Genomic DNA, 21,569 nt, shown 5'->3' on the forward strand with positions numbered 1-21,569 from the left:
AGCCAGATATAAATACATATAAAAAAAAAAAAGGCCTTTATTATGGGATTTAATATCATTTTCCATTTTCTTCCTCCAGCAAGCTCCATTAAGCAATTTTAATATTGTTTTTGTAACATAATAACGAAAAGCTATAAGAATCTATGCTTATTGCCAAGTGAATGTAGAGTATTGAAAAAGTAGAAAGCAATACTCAAAATATACTTTCAAAAAATAAATAAATAATTGTCTAAAAAAAGAAATAGATAAATAAATAAAAAGATACACAAAATATCCATTTGACACTGTATATAAATAATCGTCGTGCACCAAAAGCACCCTGGCATGGCAGCTGTAGATTTTTGGTCCGAGGTTATTTTTTCAAATATTTTATTCCATCATCCAATAACATAAATAACAGCTCTCACCAATTCTCAAACAACAACCACGATTGGTCGGTCATTTATAATTGGGTCACAGCCTACATGACGAAACGCCAAAAAAAAAAAAAAAAAAAAAAAAAAACAAACGACGCCAACTAACCGCCATTTGTAGTCGCTCGGTGAATGACCAGCGCTACGATTTCCTGTCTTACCACAACATATAAAAGCCCAAGCACTTAGGCTTTTTTCGTTCGGCCACAAAAGAAAAAAAAACCAAAGAAAAAAAAAAAAAATTCAAAAACCTAGAGAGAGAAACTTGAGAAAGAAGAGCGAGAACAATCGGACTCGGTTGGAGTCGGCCATGGACGCCGCCGCCGCCAAATCCAACACGGAGGAGAAGAAAAGCAAAGGAACTAACAGTAGCAAGCGCCGCCGCTTCAACGGAGAAGCGGATGATGATGAGGCGGAGGAGGAGGAGGAGCAATGCGACATGGAGGTGTGGGAGACGCTGAGGAAGAGCTTCCGGCAGGTGCAGTCCGTACTGGATCAGAACCGTGCTCTGATTCAGCAGGCGAATGATAACCACCAGTCTAGGGTCCAAGACAATCTCGTCAAGAACGTTGACCTGATCCGCCAGATCAACGGTAACATCTCCAAGGTCCTCTCTATTTACTCTGATTTGTCCGTTAATTTCTCCACCGTTGTTCAACAGCGGCGAGCTATTGTGCCGGGCAAGACCGATGATGAGAAGGTTGTGAAGAAGGCGACGACAGAGAATTGAACTAAATTGAATTGAATTGGGGGCGGTTTTAGCCTTGAATCACCAGTAATTTCGATCACCTCTAGGTCGTTGCTCTATCTGTTATTGCGTTTGGTATTTCTAGTGCTATTTATAATAATTTGAATAAGTTGTGGTCTAGGTGTTTGGTCTTATGTGTCGGTGAAGCCTCTTAAGGCTTTTTATGAAGCTGGTTGTCATATGGTTTGTCTCTTTATATTTTTGGCTTTTTTCTTTTTGGGTAGTGGTGGTGATGGTGATAATAAAACTCTGTTTAATTTATGCAATTTGTTATGTTTTCTTTGTTTTCTAAGGATGATGGCTGCGGGATTGCTTATCTCCATTATTAACCACCCCGCAGAAGAATGAGGTATTTATGTACTGTCTGTGGTTCACTTATATTATTTCCTTTTGATTTTTAATATTTTTTTATCTTTAGGTGATAGATTTTCCGGTTGGTTAATTGATTGAAGAACTGGGTCTATCGACTTAAAAACGACAGATTTACGGATGGAGGATTGCACCAGGGTAGGTCTTGATTTTCTATTGTGCCAGTCTTTATTTATTCATAATATCGTGATCCAGTAAAGTGGTGCTTTGAAGGTGAGTTAGACGATCTCCAGGTATTTAAATATTAGAAAATTGATCAATTGCAATATTTGAGTTTATTATGTATAGTTTGATATATCTATATATTTGGTTGAAGTATATTTGTAGAAAATGCTAAGCAACGGTATAGTGAGGAAAGCAAGAATAAAAAATTAATGTGAGGATAGATTCAGAGGATTATTGTTTATTTTCTTTCATTATATCTCCTTTAATGTGTGAACGTAATGTGAGCATTAGAAACACATCTTCAATTTTGAATCTTCTTTTGAGAGGCACCATCATGCTGAGTAAAACGACTGGAAGTCCAGAATATAGGCTTAAGCTAATATTGGGGAAGTCGGTAGTTATTGGATTGTTACTGGAATGGCTGGGTTCTGAGGCTCTGTTCTACAATTATGATGAGCATCTTGATTTTATACAGGATTGAAAGAGTGCTGACGAATTATCAGCTCTGAGGGAAAGCATTCTCTAGTTGTGATTTTGGTGGACAGAACTAGACTTTAGGAGCCATAGGCATTTAGAACCTGTTTTTCCTTCTTTCATGTCTCTTTGGTTTTAGTATAATTATATAGGTCATTGATTCTCATAGTACTGGCAGCAAAATGTTGGTGCTACATTGTTCTGGTAAACTTTTAATTTGATAAGCTATGGTCTATGGGATATTGTTTCCTTGGTGAGGCTACCATCCATTAAGTGTTCTCAAAATGTTCCTTATATTCTCCTTTTCCTTTATTCACCAATGGTGTTAAGGCTTGTCATAGCTTATTGATTATCATGTATGGTGGTTGTCACATTTTATCAGCATGTTGTTTATGGGATTTTGCCAAGGTTTTTATTTGTTCAGTAGTTAATTTTTCTGCAAACTTTGCTATGGTGACTATCATGTCATGTAGATAACTTAATGGTATCAACAGTACTGAACTGAGGTAGATGATGGAGCATTGTCATAGGTGGTCACTTCAATGTCCTGTGTCACAATTGGATTGGTCAAATGCATGATTGATTTTTACACCTACAAGGATAGAGTTATATTGGTGGTTACAATGAACATGCTGGTCATTGAGTAAGCATTCAGTATTGTTGGTTACCATAAGGGTGGTAAAATGAAAGGGATAGAGAAATTTTTGCTTCCGGATGATGCTTCGCTAGAAGATGAGATTGAGGTCTTCAGGAAGATTATGCTAACAGTTTATTATGGTAGATGGAGATTAATGTGAATTGAGTTTCATAGATAGCGTAGTAGATATTGCCATGAGCTATTAAGCCTTGGAGGTTGACAATCTTATAGTTAATAAGTATTTGCGAAGCTTTCCCTTAAAAATAGATTATGGTTCAATATTGTGCTAAAGAAAGTGCATTGAGCTCCTAAGCAAGCTTTTCTGGATTTCACGTAATTATGTCATTGCATGTTTGCATTGGCTTGATTAAGCATTCTATTAAATCGATGATTACAAAACGTTGTACAAGGAATAGTTTATTTCTTAGAGGTCATTTAACACTTAATTAACATGTTTTAAATATGAGTTGACTTAGTTTCACATCGCTTTACCGTGCTAAAATTCCTATCAATTGATGTGAAGGAAAGCCATTTGATCCCAACTTTACCGATGATTTTCATTGGACAACCAATTGAATGCTGTTTATCTGTAGATATGCTTATTAATATCTTATGAATGAAGATTGAAAAATAAAGGTTCAACATTTTGCCCAGCTATTACGAGAAACTTGTAGCTGGATGAGAGATGCTAGACATTATGACCTACCTTCAAAAAAAGAAAAAACGCAAAAAAATTAGAAAATAACAAATAAAAAAAACTCTCTCTCTGGATATCTGTATTGATATTGTCATTCAGCGTTTATGTTCAAGCTTCTTTAGGGTCTTTTGTTGGAACAGAAACCATCTTCAACAAAGAGGAGAATAAAAGAAGAGAATTGATAGTGATGAACCAAATATTCCAAAGCAATAATTTTCAAGAATGTGAAACTTTGCTCATTAGCCTTATCTAGCTTTCTCTTTTTGTTGATACCAAAAACAATAATAGAGAACCTATGTGCATATATAGCAAGGAATTCTGGTCAATCCCATTTAGTGCCAAAATTAGGAAGAGAAAGAGACACCATCATTCAAAGGTGAAAATAGATAACTATCAAATGCATTTGCATGGTGCATACATCATTGTCAGTAATATAGTCATGATCAAGTTAAATATGCATTAAAATTTTTTACAGTTAGATACATGCTGCTTTTTACATGTATACTAACCTAGGTTTCGCCTGTCTGTCGTAGGAGTATTTGCACATGCACATATTGGATATCTAGCCTTTAACACTACTAATTACATGAGTGGTGAGGCTACACTAGATGTACTATTGTGATCTTAACAACAAGCTTCAACAAAACATACATCAAACTAATGGATGACTCTGCACTTATTGCTCCTATTGCATACCATCCATGATGCATGATGCTCATTGAACTCAGAAGTGAACACAAAGAGCAGACACACCAAAACATGGTTACTCGGAGTCACTCTCAGCATTCAGAAAGCTAAATTCTTTCTTGCCATCTAACTTGACAAGCACCACACCACGATTCTCTTCACTCCATCCAATACCTTCCTTTTCCAGAAGTTTAATGACCTGCATGAAGGTTGGTGGTAAGAAAGAAAAATTGGCTAATATGGGAATAATTCAAGAACCAAATAGGAGGCTAACTGCGCTTCCTGTAATTACAAAACAGTATGGCAGCAGGTTAAACGCCATTATTCACTTTTTACGTCTGCATATGGCATTTGCACTTCCAACCAAAGTACACTTTGGGGGGAACTGTATTTTATTCATATTATTAACCAGCCATCATGAATTTTGGTTATGCAAGAAATTGCAAATAAATTGGATATCTTGATAAAGTTTATGAAGATAAAATAATTTCGAGTAGATTATCTAATGATATGGGTTAGTGTAGCTCTTGGTAGGATTTTGGTCTTGTTCTGAACTTTCAACTAGCCGAATTCCGAGTAAAACATTATTAACCTCTAGCTTTTAACTCATTATACATTTAAAAAGCATATCAAGATCGAATAACCAGAACCCTACCGATTGTTTCAGCTTTGACTTGCCTACACCGTGTGTCCCACATCCCGTGATAACCCTGAGAATCTGAACCGCTGGCGCAGAGCCAGAAAGAGTATGATAAGTAGTACAACAAAAATGGCAAAAAAAAGAAGCAACTTTTTTTTTCCCCCAATGACTGGGCCAAATTAAATGGATAGTCCAACCCGAACCTGAAACCCGTCCCTTACCTTGGGGATTCAATTGCCTACTCCATAGAAGTTGAAAACTACCTCTTCCCCTTAGTAAAGGCGGAGAAGTACAGGCTGGCTATGGAGGCCAATTGGAAAGAAAATAAAAGGCAACTTGACTAAAATAGAAGGAAAATGCAAGAATATATGGGTTACAGCAGGTTCTTACTTTGCACATAGGATACAAATAGGAGGTGCATTTTTAGGAGGCCCATTGCTTGTTTAACATGTTGCCCATGCAAATCAATTGTAATCACATTTTCTATGCCTTTGTTTCTGCAGATTACCAACAGTTTGTTTAGTTCATCTACAAACATAGAAGCAGGGGTTAAGAGTAGGCAACCTTTCATTTCACTTGTAGGCAATTCACCAACCTAGCTATAAATATATCCTTGCTGGCCTGCTCATCAGCTTCTCGTGCCAACTTTTTATGTGCTCTCCCCTAGCCAAATGAAAGATCAGACATCAGGTTTATCTCTAGCTTTATCGAAAAACTAATAATTCTCCCATAGATCTAGTCCTATAGAAACTACAAGCTAAAAAGATGCAGCACAACTGGTATCTAGAAGGCATTGAAGAGATGCAAGCATTGGAGAGGTGATGCTAGCTACAATTGTCGACAAATTAAGGTAGATTGTATAATTATGATGCTCCTTAGACATACCCAAAAACAAAAATAAAATAAAATAAAAAAAATAAAAAATAAAAATAAAAAAAATAAAAATTAATAATAATAATAATAAAGGATTATGGTTAAAAAAAAAAAACAAAAAAATAAAAAAACAAAAAGCCCTTTGATGAGATTTTGATATTGTTTTAAATTAAGCATTATTAAGCCATATATCATACCAAATGAAGAAGACGATCGCTATCCAGAAGGAGTTATTCTGTATTGCCAACAGATAAAACTAAGACGGTACAAAATCTACCAACTACATTACATCAATTGCTCTCCCATTAGGTAGCATTCGTTATACATCTTCCCTTGAATCATCGAATTAAAGTAAACCTATAAATACATAGGTATTTAAACGAACTAAATTTATGATTTCGTTTCCAAAGAATTAAATACCTGGTCGGAAAGGTAAGCAGCATATTCCCGTGATCCCTTTGAATGTGCAGTTGCAGCCTACAAAAGATTATGCTCTTTGTAGCAAGTTATTATAACCTCTTATTTAAAGAATAAATGGCACAGAAACATCTTTACCTTCTGATAGCAAGATCTCACTGAATCCCAGTGCTGTGTTGCGTTTTTCCTAAATGCATGATACTCATCTCCTTTTGCTACAGGTGCAATAAAAATTGATCATAAAATAATTATGGCTGTGGCTAAATTAGCTGTTCATTAAGAGAATTTCAGGATAAATTTGGAAGAAGACACTTTGAGCACAACCAAAAAGTTTCAATAAGCCTTCAAAAATAACCAAAAACAATAATTCACTACTCCGAAAAATGCAATGAGACCATTATAATGAAAACTGATGCTCTATCCTCCTGTGTTTTAAGTTGGCGAGATGGAGGATAAACATAATGGCAGATGTCACTCAAGAAGAGCACACAAAAACGTCTGCTCAATTCAACTGCCAAAATAGAATCAAGAAAGCAGCATACTGTGGACCATCTATGTGTATGTGTGTGCGTGTAACCTCTCTTTTATCCTCTATGTCGTTCAAAGGCCAGCCCACAGTGTTATCGCCTATGTAGCTTAAAAACTTTCTGCACTGTCATTCTAACAAAGACAATGGTAAAATTGCTCTTATAAATAAATTAAGTAATACATAACAGTCTAAGTTTAATTTAAAAGGGGGAGTAAGAAAAAGCTATTTCAAATCAAACAGAGAATTAATCTTACATACCATAAACATCCTGCTGCTGATCTGCATTACTAGATGGATAAACATCAAACTGGGGTCCCAATGACTGCAATTTCTTAGCAACATTCCTCCAATCCATGGTGCTTGGTTCATATTCAGGACTCTTTGGGATGTTAAACAAAGATTCCAACACCTTTTGAGAGAGATTTGATGCGTTACTACTTGCACTAGTAGGACGAGCATCAGCACTTGCAAGGGCCTTCGCATAATTCCTAAAATTGAAAACATCCAAGGTTGTAGGATCTGGTTCCAAATTCTATGATCCTTGATTTTAAGTAATCGAGATTGAAATTTGACCAGTATTAAAGGAGGCCATATATTTGTAGAATATCATGTTTTCAAAGCAGCATAGTACATACATAGATATTATATAAACAAATCATTAACATATCAAAATTTAATATTTGAGGTTCAAACAATTAAAATTGATGAAAATTTCTCACATTAGAATTAAGTCCCATTTGAAACAACCATGGAGTTATCTCATGTAAATGGCTCATCAATCAACACAGCATAAGGACTCTTGGGTAAATGACTTCCAAACAAAACATTTACCTTACTGTTTGATGACATAAATTTGGCATAATTTGCAAAACATGTTACCTAACTACAGATTCCATGGCCTTTATATGGTTTTGCAAACTTCTTTAACTCTTCTTCTTATACCCTTTCTTTTTTGTTTTATTTATTAACTTTTTCCTTTTTGCAGGGGTAGGGAGGTGCGTAGAACTTATCATTTCAATGCAGATCCATGATGCAGAATACCTTACTGAAACCTAGCTAAGGATTTGTAACCCTCAATGTCCTAAGAATCCCCTAATAGATGTCAGCGAAGTTCAGAATTGAATATAATCAGGGGATAGTCCTTGCAATTATAGATGTATTTATGTACCTCTGTTCCTTTTTTTCTTTTTTGGGTACAATGGGGCAATACTATATATATGTAGTTGCAATCCCAATTAACTGAATTCCTAATTTATCAAAATAAGTACAAATCATAAAAGATCGGAGATTTGACATACATGGTGCAGGGATATCAGAGCACAAGGCCTCAGATGAACAAAAACAAACAGAAACAATATCAATCTGAATAAGTTACCTGCAATTACAGCCCACAGACCATATGTTATCCTGTAGCTCGCACTCAGATGAATGAGAAGTGCAATCAGATGCTCTATCTGTTAGCTTTACAAAATTCCCAATACACCACATAAGTAATAGAGCGAGGAAAAATGCCACAAAATAGAGACCATGCGAAACTTATATGGTCCAAAAGATGGAATCATAGAACACAAAGTCCCAAATAAATGAGCAATGTCTATGGCAATATCAGCACTTCATCTTCCACGAGCTTACAGGGTCTGGAAGGTGAAATGGCATGTCGTATAATCATGCCCACATGAAAAAGCTAACTACCACTACATTACTCTTCTCGACAACGTACCAGATTCAAACAATCAATCAAAAGAAGAACTCTTTTCAACTGTTTCAGCTTGGGATTTTTAAATTCAGCGCACCATGGTCAATTTTGATAGAATCAAAGGTAGAAAACGTTGATCATATATCAAACCCTCGAAATAATTATCTATTTCCAAATTGATAGAAAGGATGTGAGAACTCAGGTGGATGTCATGGCATGTTAAAATGTATCTAGTGTGGTACTTACAATGTCAGAATAGTCCAAAGGGTCTGTAGTATCTTCTTTATGGCTCAAACTATCATTTGATCCACTGGCAGACTGCTCGTATGGGGAAGATGATAAGTCAAGCAACACATTCAAGGCCTGGAATAGACAATCATTATATTATATTGTAGCTCTTGAAACGCGCAGAAAAAGGGCTTGACATCTTGATATTTTTCGTGCCCCAGAGAGAGAGAGAGAGAGAGAGGAAAAAAGAAAAAAACAAACATTTAGACTAACAAACTCAAGATCGCTCCCACAGTACCTTTTCAACATCATATCCACACTGACCTGCAAAAAAAAATTTTTGGATCATGTAATATAACCACCTAAACCTGATCTAAATGCTTGTGATATAAAACAAGATTAGAAATGCCAATCCAAATTGTCAAAAGAATATGGATTAAAATAACACTTAAATGAAAAGATGACAGGATAAAGGGGGAATAAGGCGTACGAGTGTCCAAAAAACAAAAGAAGAAAATAATAATAATAATAATAATAACAATAATAATAATAATAATTTCTGTCTTACCAAAGCCAATGTATCCCATTATTGTCAATTTACATAAAATTTCACATTAGTTTTCTACCATCTACAATGCTACAGGTATAGTTCCCCACCATTCACAGTGCAAAAACAAACCAACCATAAAGGGATTCCAAAAAACCAATAATAATAATAATAATAATTTCCCAACGGATTTAACAGATAAGTAAATGGCTTTTGTCAAACTAGAACAATGAACTCATTTAAAGTCGAAACAAGAATTTACAGATGAAATAATAATACTCACAAAGTACATCTCGAACAACGGCAAAGCTCAACCCGGAATCATCTCCAAGCATAGAGCAGAGAAACTGCTCAACTTCCTCTCTGGCTGCAATCCCATTTCCCAAACCCTTCATCTTCGAAACCTTTCTGGGAGTCGACATCACGTATTCCTTCCCTAAAACAGTCGAAACGGTACCCGTAGCAGCAATCACCTTCTTCTGGTTGTTGCTGCTCCCTTTGAAACGCCTTTCGTTCACCAAATTCTGAATACAACCCGACTCCACAAACCCGTCGGAGGAGGATCCGAAACCCGAACACGACGAAACCCCACTTGACGACGACGACGAAGAAGAAGAACTGGTAGAAGGGTCGTCGGCATTGTCAAGCAAAGCTCGGTCCAGGATCATCGCAGCTCTGTCAGGATCTCCATGGGCTTGGCGATAGGCGGAGATAGAGTCGTCTAAAGAAGCCGAAGAGAAAGCTCCAGTCAACGCTTTGACCACCAGCTTCTGCTCTTCGTCGTCCCCTTTCTGGACTTGGACTTGCTTCGATGGTGGTTGTGGTGGTGCTGGTGGAGGAGGAGGAGGAGGCTTTGAGCTCTTCTTCTTCTTCTTCCTGGCTGCGTTGTGCTTCATGGCTTCGCCTGTGGCCAGAGATTAGAGATTTGCCGGTCGGGATCAGAGATTCTCGCTCTTCCAAAATTACAAAAAAGATCAAAAAAAAAAAAGGGAAAAAATTAGGAGAAAGAAATAAGAAAATCCTAGTTTGGAGGGAAAAGAGTGGATGATGAAGCGGAAAATTAGAGGGAAAAAAAATGATGGGGGCGACTTAAATAGGAATTTTGGAAATCTTATGGGGGAGGTTTTCCGAAAAGGAAAAGAGGTGGTCGGCGAGTCGTTGGTTCAGATTTTTGAGAACGTCAGGTACTCTCTCTCTCTCTCTCTCTCTCTCTCTCTCAGAGGCATTCTTTTTTGCGTTTATTTTTACATTTTTTTTTTCCTTAATTTAATTTCCATTTTTCCGTATTTGAATTTGACGGCAAAGTAAGTAGAATCTCAATAATGCGTGTTTTCTTTACATAAAGTTAGTGGACCCCACCCCCCACGCGTTTCATATAATTAAATTCCCTCCGACCTGTTATTTGTTGTTCACATGCACATAATTTCATAAAAATAAAAATAATATATATACATATATAATATAAAAAGATTTAATGGTTTTCATTGCCTTAACGACGAAGTACTGAGTGTGTGAAAATTATCAGAGCTTATGGCATTGCATTAGCAAATTTTGCAATGCTAATACTTTTTCTGGACCCTATCAATGGTAAATTGAAAACTTTACCATTTACATTTTTTATGTCAAATTTATCGCCAAAAATATTATTGTCTAATTTTAGTAATAAATCTACTGCAATAAATTTTGTGGGACCATCATCATCTAATACTTAAATTATTATCGTTTCACTTTCTTAATTAATAAATATTAATCCATTATTATTTAACAATATTTATAATTTGTTAATGCTTTCAAGTGAAGTTGATTAGGAAATCTTTCACTCCCATATTTACAAAATAATGTTATTTTTTAATAATTTATGAATTTTTTAATGTGAAATTAACTTAGTTTGTAAGTCTCTTACATTTGCACTTACAAAGAATATTATTTTTTAGCACTGTAAGACTTACACAAAAGCTTAATTTTAATGATGTCATCTTATCTATCTCTTTATATAACCTTTTCTATCTAAATCCTTGACCCAGTAATAGTCGTACTTGTTGATTTCTCATATCAACTAAAATAAAATTGATACTCTCAACATCTATTGATCCAAATAATATTTTATCAATTTCCAGTACGATGATTATATACAAAGCAAATTATAAAAATATTATTGTAATTGTAAATAGTTCTATGAGAAGAGTTTAAAAATTAATTATGTCTAAGAAGTTTCCTCTAAGCTTTTCACTATCTTTTTCCACTGTTTCAATTATAACGTGTAGCTCCCATTTTATTTTATTTTATTTTTTTGATGATATATTCCTCGCACTTGTTTTTTCCCCGTGCCTTTTTGTTTCAAAGGTTTCACTATTTTTGTTTTAAAAGTTTCACCATTTTTGTTTTGTAAATTAATCGACACCAAGTACATTTTAATGTTCCTTATGATTTCTACGTTGGACTTATTTCACGGAAAAATAAAAAAATAAAAATAAAAAGGTTGAGGTAACTGTGTGATGACAAAGGTGTCCAAAGAGTCAAGAATTTAAATTATATACCTTTTAAAAAACATATTTTAACAAACAAAGAAAAATAATATTTTCCTTTGTTTCTTTTTCAACTCTAAAAATCAAAGGCAAATAAATTGTGTTACTTAGGCTGTTGTACACGATCTCAAAATCAATATGCACTTAACAGGCAGCTTAAACACTAGTTACCACAGATACCAACTGATTTACCAGCTTTTCAAAAACGGACTGAATACAAACCAAAAAACAGCACTGTATCAGTTGGTAAACAAATTGGTACCGATAATACAGTTACAAATGTAAATAGAGGACACTAGTCCTACGATCTTTGACAAGCAATTGCAACAGAGTTACCAACCTTTGAGTTTCCTTGCTTATTTTGAAAGCTTGCATTTACTACACTAATTTCCCATTGAGTTATCTCAGAATGAAACAGACTACAAATAACTGTAAAAGCAAGGAGATTTCTAATTCTCCATTTGAGACATTTATTTGATACAGAGAAAGAAAAAAAAGTGGTATTTTGTTGCAAACCTTCATGGTTTACTATCAACTGTTTGAATTGGTTCCTCATACACATAATTGATTAGTAATTTAGACTGCCCTGTGCACTGTGGGAGTATACCCTGTTCCACTGCTCTGGGTGATGTAGGCATTTCTCTTTGACATTCCTGGACAGGGCATGTGGATATTTGTTTTGCTGCTACAAGGGATGCATGAAACTGGTCATAACCTGCTACCTTGACAAACTTCATCATCTCATCATCTTTTCTTTCATGGCAGCTTATACACTGCATCTTCCTCCTCCGTACCTCGTCTTTCACCCTCTGGAAGATAGCAAGAGAATAAATTAACAAAATGTTTCTCAAAAAGAAAAATATTTAAATGTCACCATGGAAAAACAAAATGAGGTGAAGCACATACTGCACAGAAAATAGGAGATCAAACCTAAAAGAATTAGGTACCATTACATTATGTCCACATGATCAGTATTTTATCTAATAACTAACAGAAGATATGCCCTTCTTTACTTTGCACTTTTAGTATGACACCTAGCTTTCTCATGTACTGAATCTAACCTCTCAGTATCAGAAATCATCCAACAAAACCCAACTTTGCCATGGTGTAAAGGAAGTAAAAAGGAGCTTTGCAGAACAAGAGGACAAGTAGTCTACTCTGTTTCAAGGTCGTACTCTGAGAGTAAGATATTTCATAATCTTTCCTTTCTTTCAAAGAACCGAACACCCTGTTTTTAACAGGGATTAACTAATTCAGTATCCCCATATCTCAGGTACAAAAATATATCTATATTTTTACTTTAACAAATATATCTATTAGTTGATAAGCCTTATCTTTGCATTGAGATTATCTTCCTATGAACACAGAGTATTGCCAGAATAATATTAGCCCAGTGAGCCAACATTAGTGATAATCAAAAAGCAGGAGAAAATGATAATAAGGCTATATATCTCCAGCAAGGAACAATGCTTGTCATTGTTAGACTAACTAACATGTTTCTTTCAAGGGTCTTGCTCCTAATCTAGCGAAAAATAGTTATAAAGCCACAGATAACTCTAAGAAATTTTATAAATATATTTTTGAATTCCTCATACCCCATGAGTGATCCCCCTGGAACCAGAAACAGTGATTTATCTGATTCCCTTGCACTGACAACATATGTCCACCTTTATATCCAACCAATATCATGTCCTCAATGAAATGCTTTTTTTTTTTTTTCCTTTTTTTTTCCAAAATTTACCATTGTTCGTCAATCAATAAATTACATGTTCAAGCATATATCAGATGAAAGCAAAGGATAACAATCGAGCAGATTTCAAATTCAAAAGCAATTTGCAAACTCAAGCTCCCAATTGATCAGCAGAATATGAGCTAAATAGCTCTTTTCGTACGTCACAATATTCATAAATTGAACTTTTGAAATTCAAGGCCATGCAACTGCATACTGAAATCAAGGTGTGAAATGTATTCACTCTTGAATTCTCCCTCATTTTTGGATACTGGATACATGATCATATCTAAGTATCATGTACAAATCAGGCATTGGAAGTCAAAATTTGATACTTAAGTGATCACTACATCAATGCCAGGCTTCATAAGAGGTCACTCTTTCAAAACCATTTCCCTAGAAGCATAAGACACCCAACAATGATTAATGCTGTTCAAATATACTTTAATAAAACTAATAACTTTTTCTTCTTTAGTAAATTCCAAACTTTCATATTAAAGCTACAATTCTCAGAGTAAAAGATTATCTATCGGGCAACTTTAAGTAGATAAGAACAATGTTGGATAATGAATTCAGACAATGAAAAAACCAAAAGAACCACCGGGAAACTAACCTGCAAGAGCCTCAATTCGAACTTAGGAAGTCCAATTTGGCCAACAGTCAGAGAACCAAAAAAGTTGCCCAACAACGCTGAATCAGGCACTGACAATCCTTGAACAACACCGGCAGCGAACCCACCAAGAAAACTATCTCCTGCACCAGTTGGATCAACCTGATTGGTGGGAAAAGGCCCAATTTGCAAATCCCCATCGTTCCAGAACACATTGCAACCGTGCTTCCCATTCGTCACAATAACACAGCACTCCTTCCTCACCTCCTCAATGTCCATAAACAGGACCTCCTCCATAGACGCCTTCAGAAACCGGATTCGCGGCAACAGGTGGAAAAACCCACTTTCTTTTAAACCCACAAGCTTCATTGTCCCATCGACGCCATCGAAAGCTCGAATCAGAGCCTGAATATCCACAAAGACCTCGTCGCATATCTCAACCATCTTCTCGAGCGTTTCCGGCAGAATCTCTCCTCCAACCCCGACCGCCATTCCGAAATCGAATCCGGAATTCGATTCCGGAAGATCCGACGGCCTGATGGGGTCGCAGAATCGGACCCGTTTCAGAATCCGGTCACCGTGTCCATCCCCATCGACCTCCGAATCGAAATGGGCTCGGAACAGAGTCGTCCGCGAAGTGGGTATCACAATGGGTTCTCGGGTCGTCGAATAGGCAAAGTCCGGCCCAACCTTCGCCACCAAATCATATGGCACAGAAAGGCCGTCGAGCACGGCGGAGATGAAAGAGGCGGCGCCGCCAAGCGACTCGGCTAGAACGACGTCGTCGCGGAAAAGAACGTCGTGGCAGTAGTTACCGACAACTAGGCCTCGGCGGGTACCAAAACCAAAACGCGGATCATGTTGGTCCCTCACCATGAGAGGTGGTTGAGAAATGGGTTGGGAATTCTGGGGGTAATAGAGTGGCGAGCATGGGGAGCAGGGAAGAGAAAGAGGATAAGGTGCTTAGAATTTGAGAAATGCCATGGAAGAAGGAAAAGAAAGAAACAGAGAGAGAGAGAGAGAGAGATTGAAGAGAAGCAGAAGAAGACAGAAAGAGAAAATGGATTTATTATGTATTCGTGTTTAGACGGAATGTATAGGTGTCGTTGCAGAGAAGAAGCGCGCCGCAGCAACCAAAAACACACACACACGGGGGGATTTTTTTTATGTATTTTTACCGCTGTTATATCTCAAGCTTCGTCTACGTTTGGTACTTAATTGTGAAGAAGAATTACCAAAGCAAAATAATAATAAACTATAAATAAAAATAAATAAAATTTGAAAAATAAATGAACAAAATTATTAGCATTGCTACTTTTTGTTTTTAACAGATTTTCAAGTCTTATATTTAAAAACATAAAATAACTTTTTAATACATTGTCTGAACTAATTTTCTTTGTCTTCTTTACCAACACTTTTTTTTTTTTTTTGGGGTAATAGTATTGTTTACCAACACTTGCATGAAAATATTGAAGATTTTTTTTTTTTTTTTTTAACAAAATGAGGAAAAATATATGAGCAAAGATAATGAGAAACGTTAGTTCATAAAATTTGGCGCCGAAATTGGGCAGGTTTTATTTTATTTTATCTTATTTTATTTTATTTTTTTGCCCATTATATTGGATGACAGCTTAGGTGCGTCTAGATTTTTTGGTTAGTACTTTGGTGTGTTTAGATTTTTTTTTTTTTTTTGGGGCTGAATTTTTTGGTAACTACTTTGGTGTGTTTAGATTGGACCTATTTGATCCTTCCAATCTCATTTCCATAATCAGGTTCTGATTTATTTCACAAATTCGTTGATATTGATAGTTTACGAATCTTAACAACAGCTCCTTATTAAATAGAAAAGAATATGATTCTTCTTCGCAACCATTGAAGGTGTAGAACCTTACCAGAACCGTTAAAGATGTAGAAATACCACCATTTCTTTTTCTCACTTTTTCTGAGTCTTATTCAATAGAGAGGGTATCTCAATTCAGAACCCACATCTTATTCGCTTATTATTTCAATGGACAACCACATAATTCATGGATATAGCTGAATGAATGTAGATTTCTCATTGTGCCAATGCTTCTTCAGCAATTGACCATTTACAAACTTAGAGACACCCATTTAAAAGCTCACCAAATTCGTTTTGTCTCATTATCTGCCAACAGCACTCATAACAATAAGGAAACAATTTCCCACCAAAAATAAAAAACAAAAGGGACAAGAAAGGAACAATTATACTAAAATTATCAATTCATTCTATAAACTGCTGCAATAAATTTAATTACGGATTCTTTCGTAAAATTGTGCATTAATGAGGTAGAAATTTGTTAATTGATTGAAAAATGGCCAGCCCTATTTTCTGACAAATGACAACCTAATATATCAAGCAACTCGATAATAAACTCCACTATTTCCTTCATCAGCATTGTTATCGTACAGTGGGCTCCAAACGCTAATGCAAAATGCATCAAACTAGATTGCATTATCTTACAGTTATAAACATAGGAGTAAAAACAACCAAGCTCACAGCATACAGTAAAGGAAGTTATTACAGACATCAAAAGGAGTAGTTAAGTTAATCAAACATCCGTTTTCTTTAGCAGAGAACGTGACATTCTTATAAAACACATTAGATCATCTTATCTGCTAAATGTTAGTCAAGATTTATAACAGGCACATGCTGGTCATTGATGCAGCATACAAAGCCTGTTAATCAGTGCGGATTCCACCCATAAAGGTTCTAGGATCAGGACAGTTCCCCGTAAACTGAGCTTGTGAGAAGTCAAAACCTGGGTTCTGCAAGGTCAAGAAGATAAAAAGAAAAGAAAGAAATATTTTGTTACTAGATGTCAAGAACAGATCTCTGGAGGCAAAAGACTTGACTAAGGTTAAACTTATTCACCAAATGATAAGTAATAAGGACACAAGAAATTGCAGCTTTAAACTGATAGTCATCTAGAATAATTACATCCTATGCAACTAAGGATTCTGCAACAATATTCCAAAGAGGTGAGAAAGAAAAACAGTATTCCAAAGAACTGCATTGTTTATGTCAACATAATGTGGAACAATTTCTTTCTTTAGAGAAGTGCAAGGAATGTCAAATGCTTGACAGGACCAACAATAATAATGCCACTTTTTAATCAAAGCAAACTGAATGAAACCATAGGCTTCCAAATAAACACCAAAGTTCCTAAATGAGATGATATCACGACAAAGAGAACAACACGAAACAAAATCCAGGATATAATTAAAGCCCTAAAAATCTTTTAATTATGGAATATTGTGCCCATCCCAATATATATCTTTGTTTTCAATGGTAGTAGCTACTATTTCTCCACATACCAAATGAAGCAGGTGGTTCCCTGAATTGAGAAGGAATCCATAAACCAATTTTAATATTTTGTTCGGTCCTCTGTGAGCATGCTTGTCTTTGTATGTGAACATTTCAAGCATTAGTCAGCTACTCCATATAACTAGCTACTTAAGTTGCAATGCTATCCCATTATCAATAACTTTACACGTCAAGGAATTGTACAACACAACAGTCTCACTCCACCCATACACAGACAGTCAAATTACAGGATGTTATAATTTTTAAAAATTGAGAGTACCCCTTATCTTGTGTTCTTTATCTCACCCCTGAACATTAAGAAAAAAATATTCATCCTTGTTCCTTGAAGAGCATGCATCATGGTATTTTTTTCTTAATGTTGAGGGGTGAGATAGGTGAAGAGAAGTCCAATAGATGCATGTCGTAGCATTGATCATTACTCCAGTATGTAAATGAAATCCTTAAGGTCAAAGAAACAGATAAATTTTGCTATGCCGTTCAACAGTGAATAATGTCAAACTGCAATGCTGTCTGTTATTAAATTCAAAGACATCTAAAGAGAGGAGCCTATTCTGAGGTCCTCTGCATAAAGAAACGAAAAAAAAAAAAAAAAAAAAAAAAAAAAAAAAAAAAAAAGTAAAATGGCTGAGCCAAATTTTCATAGACATATTTCATTCGAAATGCCTCAAACTGACGTCAATATAAGCAAAATATATGACTAAGACTTCTTATCTGTGTAGGAGTTGGTACAAAACATGCTTGATAAAATTTTAAACATGTTAAAAACTTGAATCTAAGTGTTTCTTATTGATGTTAAAAAACAAAAATCCAACAACTTAAAGGAGAGACTGAAGTATTTACAATATACTGTGGCATCAAACAAAGGAAAACAATAAGCTAATAATAATGATCCTCAGTAATCCTACTATTTTTCTATATTCAAATAGAAATTGAATGTTACCTAAAAATGAAGGACATTGAAATTGGGAAAAATGGATCAACTCCTAATCCATCAACTATCACAAATGCTCTTGAGTCCAAAATTGTGAAAATGAAATTAGCATCAAATCATAAGGAACCAGCGACTATAAAAAGGCTAACATGGAGGTAAAGTTTTAACATTTAATTACAAATGGAGAAGAGTACCATAGCAGCAAATGCATGAAGCATAATCTACAAGAAAAATTAGACAAAAATGGCCAGTTTACCTCTTCTTGAAATCTCTGAAGCATCAGGCGCTTCTGTTCGAGGTCGGAGGAATAAGGATCTAGCTGACCCTCACCCAATATGGGAGAAGCCCATGTCTGACCTTTGTCCCTCTTCTGTAGGGTTATGTGCATTGTATCATCCTCTGTCATATTATCAAAAATTTCAAGAAAAGAAAAAAAAATGAACACACCAAACTCAGTCACATAATGTAACATTAGATTAACTTAAGAAAAATAAATCAAAAAATACAAAATTATAGCTGTCTACTAGAACTAAAACAACGAGAAGAAAATGTGTTTGTACAAGAACCAACAAAACAAAAATACATAAACTAATTTAACAAATTATTCCATCCCATTTTCGCTAATTCTTAATGGACAACGAGAAAAATCAATTCAGCTAAAAAATAAAATACCCAATGTCCAGAAAGATGAATCTGTCTTCACTGGGCAAGTAAGATCATGCTGCAATCATGGAAACCAAAATGAAATCAAAACACTCAATCAGAAAACAAACAAAATTTATGAATAAAATGAACCAAAAAAATTCAGAAAAAACATTTTGATTCCAACTTGGTGGGAATTCAGACTGACATTGAGGTAAGGAGGGTTGCCTTTGATTCCAAGTTCGAGATGCTTAGACTGAATTTTGCAGTAGAATTGCTTCGGATGAACATTTGGCGGTAGATTTATGTATATATTCACTTCCTCAAGGGTCTGATCCCATTCGAAAACCTTCTGACCTATATAAAATTCCAAAAAATTACCCAAAAAAAAAAATAAATAAAATAAAATTGAACAGAAAACCACGAAGGGGAAAGAGACGGACCATTGTGCAAGAAGATGTGGCGCTTCTCCGGAGCCAATTTCTCAGCCATTTCAAAACCGCCTAGGATTTTGCTTCTTTTATTATCTTTTTTGTGTTTCGTCACTGTCCCTTGGTTGGCGCGATTTCGCTAACCCAGCTATAGAAACCTGGTTCTGGTTTAGTCCTGAAGCTTCTAAACGCCAATTTTTGGATATTTGTAGAGTGGCCCCTACATCTCCTACTATTTCACTTTTTGGCCTTCCCCTTTTTCTTTTTGCATATAAGGCTTTAACCCACCTAAAGCTTTTTGCATTTTTTTTTCTCTTTATAATCCTTTCATAAAAATGATTATGTCGTAGATAGATTTTAGGACCATCTATTCATACTAATGAAAATGCTAAATAAGAAAATAGCAAAATTTTTATTAAAAAATTACTTCTTAATTCTTTCGTAGTTATATATATATATATATATATATATATATATATTATGTAATGTTTGTGTTTATAATCAAAGCTAATTTTCTATCTCAAATTGATTTGGTTGAAATAACCAATAAAGTGTAAGATCAATAATTTGCTAATTATTTAGTTGAAGATTGTTTGATTTAGCAAACTAACGGAAAATTTTATTATGTCGATCAGAGAAATACATATAAATTGTGTCACAATCAATAAAACAATAAAAGATCGACCATGCATCTAACAGAGTGAGTTAATCCAGATCAGATAAAGTAAGAAAAATAGCACAAATTCTTAAAAACCACAAACGCTGATTTGGGCCTTTAATAATTAACTAAAATGAATTTTAAATTGTCCTGAATACAATGGAAAATATATTCACATGGTTAGTAATCAAATCTTAAATATTAGACTTAATTAAAAAATTTATCTTCCCAAAGGAAAACGTCTATTGTAAATGATCCTCTCCTATATTTAATTTTTTTATTTTTTATCATAGGTCTTCTCCTATATATATATCTAACTATAATTCTATATTTCGAAACCAAAAAGAAAAAAAACCTAAAATTCTATGTCAACAAATCTAAGGATCGTTTCAAATTATTTTTTTTGGGTAATTACCCTGAGGATTGTTTTGGATAGATAAATTCCGTAATCATGTTATAGAAACTGGAAATATAATGTTATATGATAAGAACTGTTTACATTTCATATATATATATATATATATATATATAGCCAGTGTCATATAACTTAACAAAAAGTACCACAGTAAAGCATTTTCTTATAAATCTTTCTAACCAAAATGAGGATCACATGCAAAAAATAAAAACCCCATAAAAGAACCTAGCCAGATGGTCTTGAATTGAAAACAAAAAAGCATGCCAAAACATTATGGGGTTTGATGATGATAGATACATATAACCCATTTGCTTTTGGCCAATCAACATTTGCAAATTAGATACAAAAATATGAAGGTGATTGTTTCATTTCTTTTGCAAGCTATTTACGGAAAAGCACATATAATCAAAGTAAGCTAGATATATAGTTCATGATGAATATGTATAAAATAATATAATAATTAGTATAGATTAAGTTAAGATGTATAGTAGTAAATTTTCTCTAGACGACATACCTCCTTTCCTAGCAATTGTGATAAAATGTCAGTATATACGAAAAAAACACCATTTGGGTTTTGCATGATTAGCAGTTTATTTTGGAGGGTAAGATAATAGAGGTATACATATATTTATGTGAGGAAACTTCCTTTTTGGATTTCCTTATTTTCTCTTCAATTAATTTCCAGACCAGTTATATGACAAAAATTATGCTTTTGTCATTTTTTTTCCTTTTTTTTTTTTTTTAATTGGTGAATTGGTTTTTCGTTTATTATAATCTATAAACCCAAAAAAATAAAAGAAAGAAAAATAAATAAAAAACAACCGTTTGATTCTCTACGAGGGCCTTGAAAATTCCACGAAAGTTCTAACTTTTTATTGTACGACTTCAATATGCCTGTGTTTTGGTATTACTTTGGCAATGGATTACCTTTGATGTCATTATGATCAGAAAAAAATGGTTTGAGAATATCTAATAACTGTCTTTTTTCCCCCTTGAAGAACAATAATGTATGCCGATCAAATTTTTTTTAGCTGAGCTTGAAAACAAATGTCTTTGATATACAATCCTATAGTCTGATGTTTGGGTAATTAATTGTAAATAGTAAGATCAATAAAATGGAGACTGGAGAGTGAAGGGTCAAATATTGATAATTAATAAATAT

At 34.6% G+C, this 21,569-nt stretch overlaps 4 protein-coding genes across 17 annotated transcripts; 1 reads left to right on the forward strand and 3 right to left on the reverse strand.

The window, feature by feature from the left end:
- The first annotated feature begins 535 nt into the window (after positions 1-535).
- LOC107410833 (protein EARLY FLOWERING 4) lies at positions 536-8,097 on the forward strand. 11 transcript variants are annotated; one of them, XR_007239281.2, is made up of 4 exons: positions 864-1,006; positions 1,075-1,208; positions 1,580-1,668; positions 7,635-8,097. XR_007239281.2 is itself a non-coding variant. In XM_048468925.2 (2 exons), the coding sequence occupies exons 1-2, from the start codon at positions 724-726 to the stop codon at positions 1,457-1,459; spliced, it is 288 nt and encodes a 95-aa protein (XP_048324882.1). In that variant the 5' UTR covers positions 536-723; the 3' UTR covers positions 1,460-1,474. The 11 variants fall into 11 exon arrangements, 2 of the variants coding, with proteins under 2 accessions (XP_048324882.1, XP_060668277.1); XR_007239279.2 differs by lacking the exon at positions 1,075-1,208 and adding an exon at positions 1,455-1,510 and having other exon boundaries at positions 868-1,006; XR_007239282.2 differs by lacking the exon at positions 1,075-1,208 and adding an exon at positions 1,455-1,510 and having other exon boundaries at positions 868-1,006; positions 1,587-1,668.
- Positions 3,870-10,389, reverse strand: LOC107410832 (SMR domain-containing protein At5g58720). Of its 3 annotated transcripts, none has more exons than XM_016018309.4 (11): positions 9,404-10,389; positions 8,872-8,897; positions 8,592-8,708; positions 8,025-8,110; positions 6,908-7,137; positions 6,259-6,335; positions 6,124-6,180; positions 5,426-5,493; positions 5,221-5,327; positions 4,846-4,908; positions 3,870-4,389 (listed from the first exon to the last, which is right to left on the reverse strand). In XM_016018309.4, exons 1-11 carry the CDS (start codon positions 10,014-10,016, stop codon positions 4,382-4,384), a joined length of 1,452 nt encoding a protein of 483 aa, XP_015873795.3. In that variant the 5' UTR covers positions 10,017-10,389; the 3' UTR covers positions 3,870-4,381. The 3 variants fall into 3 exon arrangements, with proteins under 3 accessions (XP_015873795.3, XP_015873794.3, XP_048324881.2); XM_016018308.4 differs by having other exon boundaries at positions 4,846-4,916; positions 9,404-10,388; XM_048468924.2 differs by lacking the exons at positions 3,870-4,389; positions 4,846-4,908 and having other exon boundaries at positions 5,395-5,493.
- Positions 10,390-11,977: 1,588 nt separating this feature from the next.
- On the reverse strand, positions 11,978-15,077 carry LOC107410865 (inositol 3-kinase). Its single transcript, XM_016018350.4, has 2 exons — positions 13,988-15,077; positions 11,978-12,454 (listed from the first exon to the last, which is right to left on the reverse strand). The coding sequence occupies exons 1-2, from the start codon at positions 14,858-14,860 to the stop codon at positions 12,164-12,166; spliced, it is 1,164 nt and encodes a 387-aa protein (XP_015873836.3). The 5' UTR covers positions 14,861-15,077; the 3' UTR covers positions 11,978-12,163.
- Positions 15,078-16,428: 1,351 nt separating this feature from the next.
- Positions 16,429-19,504, reverse strand: LOC107410784 (uncharacterized). Of its 2 annotated transcripts, none has more exons than XM_016018252.4 (5): positions 19,347-19,504; positions 19,112-19,260; positions 18,934-18,982; positions 18,518-18,660; positions 16,429-16,771 (listed from the first exon to the last, which is right to left on the reverse strand). In XM_016018252.4, exons 1-5 carry the CDS (start codon positions 19,393-19,395, stop codon positions 16,685-16,687), a joined length of 477 nt encoding a protein of 158 aa, XP_015873738.1. In that variant the 5' UTR covers positions 19,396-19,504; the 3' UTR covers positions 16,429-16,684. The 2 variants fall into 2 exon arrangements, with proteins under 2 accessions (XP_015873738.1, XP_048324233.1); XM_048468276.2 differs by lacking the exon at positions 16,429-16,771 and adding an exon at positions 16,940-16,963.
- Positions 19,505-21,569: the final 2,065 nt, after the last annotated feature.

Source organism: Ziziphus jujuba, chromosome 10 (genome assembly GCF_031755915.1).
Source record: "Ziziphus jujuba cultivar Dongzao chromosome 10, ASM3175591v1".
Lineage (NCBI taxonomy): Eukaryota > Viridiplantae > Streptophyta > Magnoliopsida > Rosales > Rhamnaceae > Ziziphus > Ziziphus jujuba.

Bases quoted from the DNA above. Each gene is read 5' to 3' on its own strand.
- LOC107410833 (XM_060812294.1), top strand. From the start codon at position 724: ATGGACGCCGCCGCCGCCAAATCCAACACGGAGGAGAAGAAAAGCAAA. The intron at 1,007-1,074 runs GTAACATCTCCA...GTTGTTCAACAG, and splicing joins CCTGATCCGCCAGATCAACG to CGGCGAGCTATTGTGCCGGG.
- LOC107410832 (XM_016018308.4), bottom strand. From the start codon at position 10,016: ATGAAGCACAACGCAGCCAGGAAGAAGAAGAAGAAGAGCTCAAAGCCT. The intron at 5,328-5,425 runs GTTGGTGAATTG...GGTAATCTGCAG, and splicing joins AAGGATATATTTATAGCTAG to AAACAAAGGCATAGAAAATG. The intron at 4,917-5,220 runs GTAAGAACCTGC...GCTCTGCGCCAG, and splicing joins ATTTGTATCCTATGTGCAAA to CGGTTCAGATTCTCAGGGTT.
- LOC107410865 (XM_016018350.4), bottom strand. From the start codon at position 14,860: ATGGTGAGGGACCAACATGATCCGCGTTTTGGTTTTGGTACCCGCCGA. The intron at 12,455-13,987 runs GTTAGTTTCCCG...GCTATCTTCCAG, and splicing joins TCGAATTGAGGCTCTTGCAG to AGGGTGAAAGACGAGGTACG.
- LOC107410784 (XM_016018252.4), bottom strand. From the start codon at position 19,395: ATGGCTGAGAAATTGGCTCCGGAGAAGCGCCACATCTTCTTGCACAAT. The intron at 18,661-18,933 runs GTATTTTATTTT...ATAATATGACAG, and splicing joins TTCATCTTTCTGGACATTGG to AGGATGATACAATGCACATA. The intron at 16,772-18,517 runs GTAAACTGGCCA...TTGACCTTGCAG, and splicing joins TTCAGAGATTTCAAGAAGAG to AACCCAGGTTTTGACTTCTC.